The 18492-nt window shown below is 47.2% G+C and overlaps 1 protein-coding gene across 1 annotated transcript; it reads left to right on the top strand.

Annotated features, from left to right (window-relative positions):
• Positions 1–6614: 6614 nt before the first annotated feature.
• On the top strand, positions 6615–16280 carry C18H19orf12 (chromosome 18 C19orf12 homolog). Its single transcript, XM_061173281.1, has 3 exons — positions 6615–6688; positions 10788–10957; positions 15293–16280. Exons 2-3 carry the CDS (start codon positions 10798–10800, stop codon positions 15556–15558), a joined length of 426 nt encoding a protein of 141 aa, XP_061029264.1. The 5' UTR covers positions 6615–6688; positions 10788–10797; the 3' UTR covers positions 15559–16280.
• The last annotated feature ends 2212 nt before the right edge of the window (positions 16281–18492 follow it).

Genomic DNA, 18492 nt, shown 5'->3' with positions numbered 1-18492 from the left:
GCAAAGGGGCCAAATGTGTGCAAAGCAGTTCCCTTTCCTCACCGGTTTCCATCCTGAAGTCAGGATTTTGTTCCCACGAGGCAGTTGACATTTTGCAGTGGACAGCCACACTGTGGGATGGGAGTGGGGGGAGGAGAGGAGGTAAGACCCCAGAGACCCCACCTCCCAGTGCCTCTGAGCCTCAAAAGAATGCTTTGAATTCCAAAGTCCCTCTCTTCTGGGAGCTCCAAACTACCTGATTGTTTTCTACTTCCCTAACGGTCTCCTCTCTGATTTTCTCCACGTTTACTGTGTGTGTGCGTGTGTGTGTGTGTGTGTGTTTACCCACCCCCCAGGCTTCAAAGGCATTCAGCACCCAATGCTCAGCACCCCCACCCCCAGTACCCTCCAGGGTCTCCTCCCTTCCCTGTTGGAGCCTGTGCTGTGGGAAGAACAGAGGCTGGGAAACCAAGAGGTTTGGACCTTTGTTATGATTCTGTTACTAATGCCGTAACCATGGGAAATCCCTTCCTCTCTCTTTCTTGGGGAGCCTAAGAAATCACCTGGAAACCCAGGAGCCTAGATGAATTAAGGTCTGTCTAGTTAAAGACCATGACTGGAGATCCTCTGTTTTCCCCAGGGCCCAGGACTTGTCCCTCCATCAATAGATCTGGACTCTAAGCTGGGGAGTATGCTCTACCAGGGGCACGTGGAAATGATGGCTAAACTCAGAGGCAGGTCCTGATGGTGCTGGACCTGTGCACAGATATTTTGGGACTTTTCATAGTTCTTAAATCCTACCATGTGGACAGGTCCACTGGGTCTAGAGCTTGACCTGATGTCTGAGATTTCAGAATCACCTTTTCCCCTGAGGTGGGATCTTCCTATGGGCCAAAACCATCACATTGGAGCCAACAAACATGCTTCCAGACCCCAGCTGGGGGTCTGAGGCCAGTGAATTTATCAAGAAAAACTCCAGCCCCCATTCTTCTCCCCTAGTGGGGCTACCATCTGAAATAGGCTATTACCTACTCTGTGCTTGAAGTCTCAACTTCTCTGTTGTCATTCTCACTAATATTATTTATTCCTTCTCAAATATAGTTTATTAACTTTATTTAATACAAGAGCTCTGGGAATTTCTTTTTATTTATAATAATAAAAGTTATGCAGTGCTGTGGACTGAATTGTGTGTCCCCAAATTCATGTGTTGAAGTCCTAACCCCCAATGTGACTGTGTTTGGAGATGGGGCCCATAAGGAGGTAATCAAGGTTAAATGAGGTCATAAGGGTGGGGCCCTGATCTGATAGGATTAGTGTCCTCATAAGAAGAGACAGCAGAGAGCTTGTTCTCTCTCCCTGCGTACATAGAAGAGGTCATATGAGCACACAGCAAGATGGCAGCTGCCTGCAAGCCAAGAAAAGAGGCCTCAGAATGAAACCTATCTTTGCCAGCACCTTGCTCTTGGACTTCTAGCCTCCAGACTGTGAGAAATAAATTTCTGTTGTTTGAGCCACTCAGTTTATGGTATTTGCTATGGCAGCCTGAGCAGGCTAATGTATGCAGATATATATAGAACAATCTAGATGGCATTTTAAAAAAAAATTCTGTGCACCACATGCTAAGAACAAACAAACAAATAAACACCAGGGGTAACTTTTCATCCACAGTATGTACTGTAGCAAAAGAACACATTCTGCCATTGAACAAAATCCCAAAAAAAGTTAAAAAAAAAAAACCAACAACAAAGCACCATTAAAGTAAAAACTACTTGGGAGAAAGAATTTCCATCCTATGAACAATTTGAAATAAAAACTTCAGAATCATAATAGTGACTCTACCATAATTTACTGTAATAAAACATCTATTATAACAGATATGGCAATACAATAAAAGTCCTATTGTTCCAGAAACTGTATTATAACTGAAACAGGGTAATTATAGAAATACTTGCATGAGAATTGCATGTTCAACAGAACCATTGAAAATCATTCTTCTCAGACTGAAAATAAGTCTTCCGGGTACAGAAGAACCCTTCAGTGAGATCTGAAATGGAAGACAAAGTGGATTTAAAAAAAAAAAAATCTTTTATAGCAGCATAACCTTCCAAAGCCTCCTCAGGGCCATCTGTAACATGTCTCCAAGGGCCCATCCAGCTCTGAGTTCCACACTTTTTTTGGAATACTAAAATCTAATAGTAGATTTTGAAGTAGGGCATCTCTATATTCTTTCAACAAACAGATTTTAGGGTGAATCTCAGTTCTATCGAGTTCATTTTGTAAATTCTAACTTAGAATTTCTAGCTTTTTAGAACAGCTGACCCCTGGAACTTTCTGCAGAAATCTAATCGTATGTTGAAGGCATTGCTGGTACTGCCACTCCCCCTGCTTTGTGGTTTACAAAGCACTTTTCCACTCTCTTCCTCATGTAGTCCTCACAGTAATCCCAGGTTGCTGAGAGTGGGAATTCTTATCCTTACTTTATAGTTGAAGAAATTGAGATTATCTGGATGAAAGCAGGGACAGGGAGATTTGTCTGGAAACAGTATTTGCACTGTAAACATACTGTTTTTACTTAGCTTGTGTATTTATTTGATCTGGCTTTGGGGAAACTGACAAAAATGACAGAGGAGCAGGGGGCCAGAGGGCCTGCAAGCATCCCTTGTCACCACTACTGACTTCTAATGTTCCATGCCAAGGAACTTGGCACTTGAAAGGCTGGGGACCTGAAGGATATTCACACAGTGGTGATGGTGGTTGAGGGACCCAGGGAGTGGACCAGGAGGAAATAATAATACTAATCATGACAATGAGGACAGCACACACTCAACACCATGGCAAATATGTAGAGTGGTGCTAAGTGATGACTAAAGGGACAGGATAACCGTCTACAAATATGTGAAGGATGTAAACAGCAAGGAAGAAGATGAATTACTTATTTAGAAGAACAATGATGAAGCCCAGGAGGAGCTCATTACCAGTCCCAAAGCCACCTTGTCCCTCAACAACCCTTTCGGAATTAAGCTCTCCCAAGACTAAAGGCAGGCGGCTGGATGGCCCCCTGTATACAACAGCCTCGACACAAGGCATGGCTGAGACTGGTATTTTTAGCATGCTTGCAGGTACCATGTGCATGCTGTGCATGCTTGGATGATAATCATCGTAGCTGGCATTTGCTGAATAACTGGTGTTATGGATTGAATTGTGTCACCCCCAAATATATGTTCAAGTCTTAACCCCTGGTACTTATGAATATGACCTTATTTGGAAATTGGGTCTTTGCAGATGTAATCAAGTTAAGATGAGGTCAGTAGGGTGGGCCCTTACTCCAATATGACTGGTGTCATATAATAAGAGGGAAATTTGGACACTCACACAGACACACAGGGAGAACATCATGTGACAAAAAAGGCAGAGATGCAGCTACAAGTCATGGAACACCAAGGATTGGTGGCCACGACCAGAGGCTAGAACAGTCAAGGAAGGATCCTCCCCTACAGGTTTTGGAGGGAGCATGCCCTGCCAACTCCTTGGACTTCTTTTTTTTTTTAACACATTAAAAACCATTCACTTTTATTAATTAACAAATGTTAAGTTCACATATAGTCTAAGTAAAGCCTTTCAATCCATCGTATGATCCTCAATCAAAATTCAGATTATAAGAATTCAGAAACATTCTTGTTCCTCTGATATAATGTTCTGAGAATCGTGATTTTTATGGTTTACGTAACAGAGCTAATTATTTAGTAAACAAAGATGTATATTATTGTTAGACAATAAATTTCCCTTTTGAGCCACCCAGTTTGTGGTACTTTGTTATGGGGCCCCAGCAAACTAATACACCTGATATGTGCCCAAAAGTGTGCTGAACACTTCACAGGTGAAAGGAATGGAATGCATCCCAGGGGAAGGACTGGGAGGTGAGGAGACCTCCTTTGCCTCCAGGGCTAAGGACTCAGAGGTCCTTTCAGCCCCACATGTCCTGGACCCAGCATGTGGGGCTGAAACCTCTCCTGACCCAAAACCTTGGCTCTGTGAGTGCCTTGGGACAAATGACTGTCTGCGAGGCTAGATCAAGAGCCCCAGGAATCCTTAAGCACCAGACAGACTATGGTGCTTCCTTAGAGGTAATTTAAAATAAAAAGAACACGTTTTAGTTTTGAAAATGACATCTGGTTTACTTGTATACTCTTATTAAGAGATTGCAGGGGTTTATGTGTGTGTCCTGTGCATGGATCATCCAGCCCTGGGTCTGGGCAGGGTTATCCTGAAAGAGCTGTGTAAGTTGGGAGCTGCCTCACTCATCCTCTGGAAAAGGGGAGGATGAGGGCGCTGGCCTCAGGGGACCCCACCTGAGTTCTGGCTCCATCTGGCTCTTTAAACAAAACCTAGCACCCTGGGAGATTGTTGGGCCTATCAGGAAGAGGGTGCGTTATGAAGGCTGGGGTGGAATTGAATTTCCTGCCACTCTGGGCATATGAGGCTCACATTTGGGAATTTGGAGGTTCATTTTCATAACCTATGATGTAAACAAGAATGATCTAGATTCCTACACATTACCTCCTTTAATCTTCAGAACAATCCTCTGAGACAGGTACTATTATTACTGTCATTTCCCAAATGAGGAAACTGAGGCACAGAGAAGTTTCCCAAGGTCATCCAGCCAGACCTTAAGACCATAAGCATTATGAAAGCACTAGCTGGATGCTGGGTCAGTGCACAGTCATCACACCATGATGGAGACCCCACTGTGCACCTCATTCATGGGACCCACTTCGCAGGAGGTCCAGCTGCTATTATGAGAATGTGGTACCTTGTGTTATATTTATGGGCTTTGGTGTGTGCATTTTATGACTTTATTCATATCAGAATGAAGTTCCCAAGTTGCTGATGGGTTGTATGTTTGTCTGACTTCTTATAGCTAACCTTCTCTAGAGGGTCCCAACCTTGAAGTTTCTTTCCCCTCCAGCATCTTTCCTTCCCTACTGTCCTCTCCTCCCCATCTCTGCGGAAGTGAGCAGGCCCAATTCCTTAATGGGCCGCCAGAGGGAGCTGCCTGCAGAGAAACAGGAGAATCTCACCCAGGCCCATGCCTGGAGACACCCCAGGGAGTTGGGCTATTCTTAACTTTGGTTAATTTTCACTCTTGAAAATTACCCAAACTTATACAAAAGCTCCTATTCAGAAACGGATGGGGCTTTTTCACTGTGGCCAGGGGAACTCTGGTTAATGCTTTAGGCCCTTTCTCACAATGGGGACAGAGGGGAAACAGAAGTGACAAAATGATGATAAAGAATACAAAGTTTCAGTTAACTAAGACAAATAAGTTCTAGAGATCTACTATACAGAATAGTATCTATAGCTAACAATACCGTACTGTACACTAAAGTTTGCTAAGAGGGTAGATCTTATGTTAAGTATTCTTACCACATCCCCAAACACAAATCATAATAATAATAAAGGGGGCCAGACGAAACGTCCAGAGGCGATGTCTGTATTTATGGCCTTGATGGTGGTGATGGTTTCACGGGTATAAACTCATCCCTAAACTCATCAGGTTTTGTATACATTGAATACGTATAGCTTTTTGTATGTCAATCATACCTCAGTAAAGTAAGATATGTATCTATATATCTATAGTTCACAAACATACCCAAAGTACTTTCCCATTTAAAAAAAAAAAGAAAAGTAACAAAATTGTTCTGGTAGTGTGAAAGAGGCTCACCCTCTGGATGCCCACAGCACCCGGGAAAGCAAGGCAGAGTGCTGGTTACAAGCAGGGGCTTTGAGGCACGTGGACCCAAGATGGAGTCTGGACCCTGACACTCCCTATCTTGGTGGCCTTGGGTAGACCAATCTCTCTGCGCCTTGCTGCCTCCCTTCTCCTGTCTGTAATATGGCAATGGCAACCATGCCTACGTTGCAGGATTGCTGTCAGGATTGAGTGAGACGGTGCACGGAACGCCCCCAGAAGTCTTTTTCAGATTTGAGATGGTTCCAGGCCAGATCTTGTGTGGGGGGCTCGGAGGAGATGGGGGGAAACCTTCTCCATATGCCCCTAAAGTATTCCCTGGCCCTTCTGTTACCCACCACCCTCAGCCTTTGCACCCTCCCAAGAGGCTCCCCAACCTCAGCTTTGCCCCGAAACTGCACCTCCTCTTCCCTTGGAACCCCAGGAGCAAAGGTGGCGCTAGGCCTTTTCAAACCCCCAGACCCAGATGCCGCCGGTGCCCGCACTGCGGCCAGCTGATGTTTGACTCTGCCCCGAATATTCACCGAATATTAATTCAGCGCCTTTACTTGCCAAGGCTGCCGTGCTCTCTCCCGCGCCGGAAATGGGGGGAAGGGAGGGGTCCCTAGGTCCTGAGCGAAGGGCCAAAGAGAGAAAGGGTCTCCCAGGAGGAGCCCGGGCTTGAGCAAGGTCCAAGGGAACCCCGACCTAAAACGGGTGTGGGCGGGGTGGAGGGCCGGGGTGCGCGCGGCCTCGGGGCCCAGCGACCCCACTCCAGGTGCCGCATCCGGGAGGGCCGCTCCCGGAGCCGGGCCTGGGCCGGGAGCGCGGCGGCAGCGGCTGCGCGACCAGGTGGGTGGTGCCCCGGAAGGCCCAGCGCTGAAGAGCCGGAAGGCGGGAGGGTGGGGCTTGCGCGCCGGGCAGGGCGGCCTGGTGTCCCCACGCCTGCCGGCCTGTGACCTCGCGGCGCCGCCTCCGCAGGTAAAGGGCTCCGAGCTGCTGGAGCCGGGAGGGGGAGGGGCGCCCGGAGCGGCTGGCGTGCGGGCTGGCCGCGGGCGTGGCCCTCCCGTGCCGGGCGCACGCTCTTCGTGCATTTATTTTCCATATGGAGAAACGGGGGGACACGGAGGGCTGGGTGTGCGTGTCCCCTCCCGCAGGAACTCCTGTGTGTGCATGTGCCCGCGCGTGTCACTTCCCGCAGGAACCGCGGTGCGTGTGGCTGGTGTTATATCCGCAGGGCGGAGCACCCTTGGCCTTGCCCTCTGGGAAGAGAATCTGGATGCTAGTTTAGAGATCATCAGGAAGGGATGTTACTGATTTAGGGGCTGGGGGAGATTAGCTTTGTGGGGACTGGTAGCTTCTTTAGCCTTTAAAACAAACAAACAAAAAAGAAATAGGAATATTTTGAGAGGGTGTGAAGAGACCTGCTCATGGGCCAGGTAGGTAGGTAAGGTGTGCTCCGCTAGGGTCCTGCTTGGCTCTAGCCTGGGTTGCTGCAGATGGCGGCCCCAGTGTGGCTTGTGCTTTTCATTTTTCAGGAGAAATCAGAAGTCTGAGGTGTATGTGAAATCTCTTGATTTTAAAATTCTGGCAATGAATTCGTTTTTAAAAAGTCTGTGGGCTAATCTGACAATGTTTGCTGATGGGATCCAATCTTTGCCCTGGGGCATAGAGAGGTGGAAAGACACGGTTTATAAGAGCCAGTGGGCACACTGGAGCTTTGTAAATTTCACCAGCAAAGTAGAAAGTACTGAGGATTGCAGGTGATTCTTAAGAGGCCCTGCTTTTCTAATTTTTAAAAGGAGCTGTGTGCATGGAGGTCTGTGTTAGCTCTGCAGCCTTCCTCTCCTCATCTCTCACAATCTGGTCCACCTCAGAAAGCCAGGCTGCAGTCCCAGGGACGGGCTCATCTCCCTCTCCCCCAGATCCCTGCTGTAATCGGCAGACCAGCCTGGGTGCTTACAAGAAACCAGGGCTTCACGTTGGCATTTGCCTTCCCTGTGGCTGGCAGATGGGCTTCCTGTGACCGGAGCCTGTTTCGTAGACAAATCTGATTCTGAAATAGGTGTGATATGGGGGGAGGCACACTCCCGCCCCATTGAGATCTGTCCCCATCAGAGTGCTCCTGTCTCCTCCCTCCTCACCCACTTCTCTACCGCTTACAGACAAAGGCAGCTGGAGTGGGAGAAGGAGAAGCAGGACTGGCTTCCTTCCTCAATCTGGCAGGCCTGGAGAAGTTGGGAGGCTGAGCTTTTTAGCAAGGGCTCAGGAGATGGGGCTGCAAACCTTTCTTCCACAACAAGAGTCTATTGATGCTCTAACTTCTAAAATGATCCTTACAAGGAAATTAAACCAGCATTCCCTTGGATGGAGGCAGCCACAATGCCCCCTCTCTACCCATGGTGTGGAACCATTGAACCCAGCTGGAATCAGGCCACTTCCTTGCCTCCGCTCCCACACACCATGACACCTGCTGGCTCTCCAGTCCTACAGAGCTCTGGGCTTGTGCCTTGTGCTGGCCCAACTGGGCTAAGTGGAGGTTGGAAGTGGCGTTTGCACAGTGATGCCTCATTAGCCCTTGTGGGTTTCGACTTAAAGTCATTCAGAGCAGGTTGGAAGCTGATTTTTTGTTTTTTGTTTTGTGGGTTTTTTTTTAATAGACAGTAGAGGGTGAAGTGGGTATATGTCTATTTCCTGCCTCTTTTACATACCTTTTCTTGCTGTGCAGAAACTGTTTCAAGAGTACAGATCCATAATTCTGCAGAAAACCTGTTTTAGGAGTGGCATCTGGGCAGAGTACACTGGCCTAGAAACCAGACTTGCAGATCAAGCATGGCAAGGCTCAGGGTCTTCATGCCTCTGGGAATGGGAGGCTCATTGCAGCCTCCAGAGGGGCCTTCGAGGGACCTGCGCTTCATCTCCCTTTTTTCAGCATAAGTGACAGATAAAAAGCTGGATATAAACCAGAGCTAAGCTAGAAGGTGACTAGATATTTTACAGGAGGATTTTTAGCTTTTTGAAAGGTTTTACCATGAAATTAATTCCTTTGGTTATCTTAATATGTACTTGAAATTAAACATTTTGTTTGCATAGCTTTACAGGACCATGGCTATTTGGTAAATCAGGTTACTCTCTCTCCCCCCATTTCTGAGTGCAGTTCCTTCGCTGTTAATAATGCTATAATGTTATCTTGACATTTGTGCCTGGAAAATTCTTGACCTCTGGAAGGGTGGAAGGGGGCTCTCTCGCAGGGAGGAGGAGGGAGCATGTGCTCTGTCTACACGTGGTCACCGCTGGTGAGAAGAGGGGCCTGGAAGCTAGCAGGCATTTTAGCAGATCCAGGACACTTGGGACCCAGAGCAAGGACAAACACACTTGAATTCTCCTCTAGTCCCTTGGGCAACCCTGCAGGACTGCCCCTCCTCTGCCTCTCACACACCTGGTGAACAGACACATCTGGGGGATGCCTCTTTGCATTTCTGAACTCAAGGACTGAGTAACAGACGTCAGACATCTTGAGTCATGCTCTCATAGACTCTTGCTGTCCAAAGTGAGGGCAGAAGATCACCTGGGGGTGCATGTAAATACAGACTCTCACCCTGCCCATAGGGGCCGTGTTTAACAAGATCTTCAGTGACTCCTATGCACCGGTGGAGAATCACTGATGTCAAGAATATAAAAGAAAAAGAGGGGAAATTTACAGGGGCTGGAGCACAGGATCCCTCTTACCTCTCCTGGGACTACAAAGAAGTTCTGACTGGTGATACAGGAGATCCACAGATTTGTTCTAAGGGCCCAGAATTCTCTCTCGGGATCGGGAGGATAATTTTACATTAGAGACTAATTCTAGATTATCCTTGGGTTTAAAAAAAAAGCCTCATATATCCAAAAGATAGTGAGTAATAGGGTCTGCTCCAAACTTCCACAGTCGAGTTCCTTTAGTGAATATTTGCATGTCTCAGCCTTAAATGAAAAGGGGAGTGTTGGTGAGAAAGGAAAGTGCCCACCGAGCCTTGGGTCTAGCCGAAGCTGGAAGGAGAATCACCTGCTCATTGCTGCTTTGATTTTACTTCCTATCCTGCCAGGTGGCCCATCAGTGCCAAAGCTCTCCATTCCCACCAACCTTGGGGCGGAGCCTGCCCTGCCCTCACTCTTGCCCCTGCCTGTCCTTTTCCTGCTAGTGTGGCAAACAGTTTCCTGACCCCAGAGAATTGTTCTAAAGGTCATCGTTCCAAAGTACATCCATCCGTCATCTGTCCATCCATATGCAAACCCCTGGAATTCTTTGATTTCTTTTATTCTCTGGTTGTTTCATCTTACTACATCATCCTGTCCTTGCCTTTGATGTCTCATGAGTAGAACTGGATTGTCTCTATGAGTGGTTGCTTATAGAAGCCAGTGGTGTATGTTAGGAACCAAACGTTCATTTAGAGCCATCATGTCTGAGAGTCTGCAGTGTTTCAGACTCGCTCCAGGCACTTTGCTTCCATTCTACTTACACCTTGCAAGAATCCAGCCTGTAGGTGGTTTATCTCCATCTTACAGGTAAGGAATCTGCCATTCTGCTCAGGGTCATCCAGTGGGTGAGGGCTGTGTGGTTGCAGAGTCCTGTGCTTTCCCCTTCTCTGGCTTGGTGTGGGCTGAGATGCCCTGTCACACAGGAGACGACCGGGGGCTGGGACTTTGTGCACTCGGCCAAGGTTTGTGCTCGGGGATTGCCTGAGCCAGCTGAAAGGCCCTGATGCAAGAGAGCTCAGACTTGCCTCACTTGTGATGAACTGGTGGAACATGTGGGCAGGGTTGCTCCTTAACCTGTTGTAAATCAGAAGTTAATCAGAGGGCAGAGAAGACCTTTCATCCACTCTGCTGATTCAGTCTGCTTATTAACTGAAAGCTGCCCTGCTTTCTCTTTGGCAGAGGACTTGGCACATGACTGGGGGGGTGCTGTCATTGTGCATACAGCAGAGATACTGTTCTGTACCAAAAATGGGGAACCTTCCTTAAAACTTTAGGAAGAGTAACATTTGGGTAGAAATACGCTTCACTCATTAAAACTCTCCTTTGGAATGCTTCCTTCAAGGTCTGCTGCGATGCCCGTCGCGTTGGAGGACATCATGAGGCTGCTGTGCTCCATCTCCGAGGAGAGGAAAATGAGGGCGGCCGTCAGGCACTCCGGGAGGGGCGCCCTGGTCACAGGGGCTGTGGCCTTTGTTGGTGGTTTGGTGGGCGGCCCACCAGGACTAGCCGTTGGTAAGTGCAAGTGCCTCACAGGGACAGTGCAGTTGTTGGGAAAAAAAGACCTTTGAAACCACAGAGACCTCATAAAAGCCTCTGTCCTGTGTGAGAAGTTTGTTGAGTTGAGGTTGCTTCTGTGAAATGATCTTTGGGTACATAATTCATCCTGTTAAAAACACGAGCTTCTGTGTGAATGTCTCAGAAGTGCAGGGCTCTCTCAAATGGCATCTGTGTCATGCAGACCTGGAGGACACCTTTCCCCCCAGGGATGTGTCTTAGAGTCTGAAGATTTCAGGGTGTCCTGGGTCCCTTGGACAGTCTCCCTCCCCCCATCACCATTACACATCCAGAGAGGAAGCTGAGATTTGCCAGGCATCTACTGGGGGCTGATGCTATAGAGCCACTTTACATAAGCTCGTTCCCACAGCGCTTCCGCATTCTGAAAGCAAGCAGTCCAATGCAGGAAAAGCAATAAGCGAACTCCTAGGGTGGTCATCCCTGTCCCCTTCTTTTACCACCTGCTTCTATTTGGGAACCCGTTTCTGGCAATAAATGAAACTTTGGCTGATTTTCCCATCATTCATTGTTGCTAGAATGAAGTTGCTTCCTTTGGATTAGGAGCAGGAAGAATTCCTCTGTGGCCCAAACCATGGGCTAGGGGTGGTGTCAGAGAGCTGGCTGCTGTCCAGGCCTGACTTGAGGAGGGGCCAGATAAGGCCTCCCTCGAGGTGCCTCAGATGGACCCTGCAACACAGGGGCATCAGCTTAAGGCGTGGTCTGCTGCATTGGGCTCAGTACATATTTACTGAATGCCTCCTCTGTGCCAGGCAGCCTGTGCTGGGATACAGGGCCTGGGAAAGCTCACAGTCTGGTGGAAGTCCTTTCAATATGGCTTGCAGTCTTCACATGAATACAGGCTGGAGAGGTGACTGCTTTTCTGCTGAGGTTGGTTTCTGTGTCCCAGCTCACCAGTAAGGCTTCCTGCTCTGTTCTTCCCTCTGGTAGCAGGATTGACATTCAAGGACACTGTATTAAGCTGAGCCCACACCAGGGAGAAAAATCAGCTTGTGGGTGGCCCCAGACCTTCCATCTATGCATTTCCATTTCCAAACTCTGTGAATTAGTGAGTCTTGACTTCAGCTTCTTGCCATCCAGGAAGCAGCCCGTGAGGGAGGAGACAAGGCCATTGCCTTCTTACTCAGTGACATCCTATATCTTTGTCCCACCCCATCTAATGTGCTCAGGGAAGGCTAGCTGCGATCATTTATCATATAGCTGTGCCCAAATGCCATTTTGGGAGGACATATTTTATTCAGATTGAGTAAAAGCTGGTAGAGAACAGGATGTCTGCAAAGAGAACCCCAGGGATTTGCTACTTGCAGCCCCTGGTCATGGGCAGGAGCATCATTTTACCCGGAAAACAAAGGAATTTTCTCTTTTCCAAAGAGTTGGTAATTTTCTGGTCGATATTTTCTGGTGACTTTTTGCATTAAGTGCTGCTCTAAATCAAATATTGATGTTCTCATAAAGATTTAGTGCAGATGAGTGCAACTCTTATCAGCTCTTAAGTGTTTCACTGGTGTCATGGGGAAAAGTTCAGTAAAACTTGTAAATGACTGGCCCTCCCTCCCTAGAATGCTCCTTATTTTCAGACTGGGGGGAAGCTGTCGAAGGGCAGTGTTCAGCCTCTAGGACATGAGGCTGGCTGGTCCCCAGAGAAGGTGTGTGCTACCAGGTGCCTCCACACTTGGTTTCCTGAGATGGTGCAAGATTTACTTACTGTTGGCTGAGTCCAGCTTGCAAATGGGTTCCCTCTGGCCTGGGCTGCATTCTTTTAGATAAACTTTTTATTTTGGAATAATATTAGATTTACAGAGAAGTTGCAAAAATAATGCCGAGAATTCCCATATATCTCTCACCCAGTTTCAGTTCTTATATTACCAAGGTACACTTGTCAAAACTAAGAAGCCAACACTAACATTACTATTAACTATTCTTCAGACTGTATTTGGATTTTATCAGTTTCTGCATCCATGATCTTTTTCTGTCCCAGATCCAGCACAAGACAGCACATTGCACTTAATCGTCATGTCTCTTTAGTCTCCCCAGTCTTGTTTTTTTTACCCCACTCTTTTTTTGATTCTTTTCCCATATAGGCCATTACAGAGTATTGAGTAGAGTTCCCTGTGCTATACAGTAGGTCCTTATTAGTTTTCTGTTTTATATATAGTAGTGTGTATATGTCAATCCCAATCTTCCAGTTTATCCCTCCCCCTTACCCCTTGGTAACCATAAGTTTGTTTTCTACATCTGTAACTCTTTCTGTTTTGTAGATAAGTTCATGTGTACCTTTTTTTAGATTCCACATATAAGTGATATCATATGATATTTGTCTTTCTCTGTCTGACTTACTTTACTCAGTATGACAATCTCTAGGTCCATCCATGTTGCTGCAAATGGCATTATTTCATTCTTTTTTATGGCTGAGTAATATTCCATTGTGTATATGTACCACATCTTCTTTATCCATTCCTCTGTCGATGGACATTTAGGTTGCTTCCATGTCCTGGCTATTGTAAATAGTACTGCAATGAACATTGGGGTGCATGTATCTTTTCGAATTATGGTTTTCTCCAGATATATGCCCAGGAGTGGGATTGCTGGATCATATGGTAGCTCTATTTTTAGTTTTTTAAGGAACCTCCATACTCTTCTCCATAGTGGCTGTACCAGTTTACGTTCCCACCAACAGTGCATGAGGGTTCCCTTTTCTCCACACCCTCTCCAGCATTTACTGTTTGTAGATTTCTTGATGATGGCCATTCTGACTGGTGTGAGGTGGTACCTCACTGTAGTTTTGATTTGCATTTCTCTAATAATTAGTAATGTTGAGCATCTTTTAATGTGCTTTTTAGCCATCTGTATATCTTCTTTGGAGAAATGTCTATTTAGATCTTCCACCCATTTTTGAATTGGGTTGTTTCTTTTTTTGATATTGAGCTGCATGAGCGGTTTGTATATTTTGGAGATTAATCCCATGTCGGTTGCTTCATTTGCAAATATTTTCTCCCATTCTGAGGGTTTCTCCGGTCTTGTTTTTTTACCACTTTGATACTTTTGAGGAGTACGGTATTTTGGAGAACTCCTCTCAATTTAGGTTTGCCTGATGTCTTTCTCACGAGTAGACTGTGGTTATGGATCTTTGGAAAGAATACCGTGGAGGTGCAGCGCCCTTCTTGTCACACATTTCAGGGACACATGACACCCACAGGACCTCTCTTGTGATGCTCGCCTTGATCACCTGGCTAAGGTCATGTCCTCCAGGTTTCTCCACTGCAAAGTTACTGTTTCCCCTTTCCATACTCTACTCTTTTGAAGAAAGTCACCAAGTCCAGCTGGGCTGCGTCTTTTCAATATCTGATTGCCCATATTTAAAAATCATAAGACTTTTAAAAGATACATACTTGGTATTCCATGCAGCAGCAATTGGCTGGCGTAGGGTAGCCTCGTCTCCTTTAGACAGCGACCTATCTCTCCAGGTCACCACAGTCCCGCTCAGCTCACTTCACTCCTTTCAGCTACCTGCCTGGCCCCTGTAGGCACCTGAGTTTGAGACCCCTGCCCTAGGACATCTTCCTGTAGCAGACTGCACCTGACCTGGTTAAATAGAACTTTCCATTGATACAAGGTCTTCAAGTTCCAAAATAGTGTGCTTTAACTTTGATAATAATAAATTGACATTTAAAAATAATGTTTGTGCCCTTTTGGGGTAGCAGAAAGAGAAGTAGTTGAATACATTAAATTTGTTATTTATCATCATACAACTTTGGAGGGGTTGTATGAAAAACATTGCTTCAAGAGAAAATACCTCCTCATCTGTCCGCAGGGTCCTTTATAACCACGTGGTTCCACTGGAAATTTCAAAGTTCAGGGCTAAGACTCAAATTAGCCAGCCAGTGGAGGAAACTCAGCCTCACCACTGAGATGGTTCTCCCTGAAAATGCATTTGCTTCTCAGCCCTGTTCTTTGAGATGAGAGAGATTTTTATGAGAAGCATGGAAACCTTCCGCCCACGAAGAGGATTTTAGTTAGCACAGCTCTCAGGAGGGGAGATGCTTTGTGTTGCACTGTGAGCGCAGAGCTTAGGGGAGGGCATGTTTGGGTGACAATTATCTGAGCCAAATCGACCAAAGACCATGTCAACCTTTGCCCTCTGCCCACCTGGCGGAGCAGGCATGAAGCCAAGCCCATTCTGACCCGCTCATGAATGTGCCCACTCGTCACGACGGTAGATGTGAACTCATTTATGAATATAAATGACCGACTAATTGAGTCCTTCCTGTTTTCTAGGGGGGGCCGTCGGGGGTTTGTTAGGCGCGTGGATGACAAGTGGACAGTTTAAGCCAGTTCCTCAGATCATAATGGAGCTGCCACCTGCCGAGCAGCAGAAGCTCTTTAACGAAGCCACTGCCATCGTTAGGCACCTGGAATGGACGGACGCCGTGCAGCTGACCATGCTGGTCATGAGCAGTGAAGCCCTGCAGCAGCAGCTGCTGGCGATGCTGACCAACTACGTCACCAAGGAGCTCCGGGCAGAAGTGCAGTACGACGACTAGGCCTCTGCTCCGGGAAGCGGGGTCCCCCCGACTCATGGAAGGTGACTGGGGAGCTGCAGGAAGCCCCACATCATCAGAATATTACCCTAAACTGTAGCGAAATCTCCTGCTGGAGAGGCTGGGGCTGTGCTATATCATGTTCTAGAATTATTTGAGAAGATGCCGTGTTTTGTGGCCGTGTGCACCTGTGTGCCCTGACAACCCTTCAGCTGGGAAGCTGGTGAACAGTAAAGCCGTGACTGCTGCCACGTAGTGGCAGTTTTCTGAATCTACTCTCACTCACACAGGAGCTGGAAGAAGGTCTTCACGTTCAGCCTTCTCATCTCATCATGTGAAGATGATGCCTGTACAGGCAGCTGTTGCAGGACCAGCCCTCCCTTGGGACCTAGGGGCTGTCCCCTGCTGGAATCATGTTTACCTCTTGAATGCCCCTTCCCCACCCAGTGACTTCTGAGTGGCCTCAGGGAGGGGGCAGTCGGCCTGCTGAGTGAAGCCACAAACGTCAGTGGCACCCAGCCCCTCCCCCAGTAGCTGCCCGACTGGGCTCTCACCCTCCCAGGGGCTTGCTTTCCCCATCTGAAAAGTCATAGTAGTTCCTGAGTTCTGTTTTTTAATTTAAATATTTTCAGTAAATTATTGCTCTTTCTGAAGTGGTAGAATCATAAGCTATCTCTAAGAAATCTGTCCACCCTAAATTTCCCCTAATATTGTTTTTGCTTTGCTTTCAGAACCACAGTTTGACTAAGTGTCATCAAACTACAATAAATGTTTTCTGAACAGTCCTTTTCTCCACCTATTTGTGTAAAGTATCTCTGACATTTGAAGTTGTACACATGGAGCACAAGGGAAGGGAAGGTATCGGATTTGTGACTTTAAAGGAGGAATGAAAGCTCCGGATTGCAGGGCCCGCGACCTGACTTTCCAGGCTGCTGTGGCTCCCTGTGCTGCCGGTGAGTGCACACTGCCCTGAGCCTCCCTAGCAACCACAGGATGTCCCTTGGGTCCCAGGGACCTGGAAGGAAGCGGCACTGTCCTCCCTGGGGTGCAGAGGAAGGCACTCCTGCTGAGCAGAGTCAGTATCCCGCGCCTCCGTGTGCGTAAAGAAAACTTCAGGGCAAATTAGAACCCAGGGTTATTAAGGAAGGATCAAGCTTTTATCTCAGAAAAGTTGCTCTTTTTTTTTTTATAAATTTATTTATTTATTTATTTATTTATTTTTGGCTGCGTTGGGTCTCCGTTGCTGCACGTGGGCTTCTCACTGCGGTGGCTTCTCTTGTTGCGGAGCACAGGCTCTAGGCACGCGGGCTTCAGTAGTTGTGGCTCGCTGGCTTCAGTAGTTGTGGCTCGCGGGCTCTAGAGCGCAGGCTCAGTAGTTGTGGCACACGGGCTTAGTTGCTCCGCGGCATGTGGGATCTTCCCGGACCAGGGATCGAACCCGTGTCCCCTGCACTGGCAGGCGGGTTCTTAACCACTGGGCCACCAGGGAAGCCCAGAAAAGCTGCTCTTTATCTGGCCTCATCTAGCACACATCAGGTGCCCTTTACAGGCCACACTCCTGGGGTTGATGAAGCCACTTTGGTCATTTGCACTGCTTGGGTTGATGGGGGGCAGGGTGGAGTCCTTTTAGATGATTATCCTGACTCATAGAAGGTGACTGGGTAGTTATGGGGGGCCCCCACCCATTCAACTCGTGTGTTGGGTCCTACTCTGCCAGGCCCAGGGGACACAGGTGGTTCCAGCTCGGAGGTCCTGCACCAATGTCCACTGGAGTCCCTTCCCTGGCCTGCCTAGCTTTACCCTTGGGAAAACCACTCTCGGGAGGAGATGGCCTGACTCCTGACCAATTTGGGGTCAGATGAAGCAGGCCTTACAGAATAAAGTCACTGGCCTAGCCAGGTCCTGGGTGACTTGCGGTGGACTTTAGGCCCAAGAGGAGTCCGGGCCTCGAGTCTCATCTCCCCCAGGAGCTGAAAGCACTTTCCTTGCTTTCCCCTCACACTCTACTCCCAGCAACTGTGGCTTTAGTATTTCTGCATCTTCTTTGAAATTTTTTCATTTATTTATTTTTGAATAGGTAATACAAACCTAGTACAAAACTTAGAAGACATCAGAAGATACAAATGGAAAAGGAAGGCATCCTCCTATACTGACCCCTGCTCCAGCCCCCTTTCCAGATGCAGCCACTATACCAATTTCTTGTATATTCCTTTAACTCTGTTTTTAGATAGTCATTGAATAGTATTCTTTTATTTGTCAGTGTTTATTGCTGAAAACAGAAAAATCCAGAAAAGTATAATGAAATAAAAACCATTAAAAGTATCACCACCCATGGGACTTCCCTGGTGGTCCAGTGGTAAAGAATCTGCCTTCCAATGCAGGAGACGAGGGTTTGATCCCTGGTCGGAGAACTAAGATCCCACATGCCTCCAGGCAACTAAGCCCGCGTGCCGCAACTACTGAGCCCGCGCATCTCAACTAGAGAGCCCACGCGCCCTGGAGTCTGCATGCCACAACTAGAAAGAAAACCCACACGCCACAACTAGAGAGAAGCCTGTGCACCACAACTAGAGAGAAGCCTGCATGCCACAACGAAGAGCCCACGCACTGCAACGAAAGATCCCGCGTGCCATAACTAAGACCCAGCGCAGCCAAAAAAAAAAAAAAAAGTGTCACCACCTAGAAAACCACTGTTAACAAATTTGGCATATTTTGTGCAAACCTTTTAATGCTATGTATGTGTATTTTAGTGTTTAGACCTTTTTGAACACTCTTACCAATTAACATTAAATAACATTTGTGATGTATTTTGAAATCTCTTGTAAATATGTGTAATGGCTTTATAATATTCCACTGCACTAAACCATATATACATACCTGCTGTAGTATCTTTTCTAGGTTTTTACTACTATAGTGCTGCATTTTTGTGAACATTTT

Source organism: Eubalaena glacialis, chromosome 18 (genome assembly GCF_028564815.1).
Source record: "Eubalaena glacialis isolate mEubGla1 chromosome 18, mEubGla1.1.hap2.+ XY, whole genome shotgun sequence".
Classification (NCBI taxonomy): Eukaryota; Metazoa; Chordata; class Mammalia; order Artiodactyla; family Balaenidae; genus Eubalaena; species Eubalaena glacialis.
This window is presented reverse-complemented; position numbering and strand designations above follow the sequence as displayed.

Coding starts and splice junctions, on each gene's coding strand:
- C18H19orf12 (XM_061173281.1), top strand. CDS start 10,798: ATGCCCGTCGCGTTGGAGGACATCATGAGGCTGCTGTGCTCCATCTCC. Junction 10,958..15,292: donor CCCACCAGGACTAGCCGTTG/GTAAGTGCAAGT, acceptor CCTGTTTTCTAG/GGGGGGCCGTCGGGGGTTTG.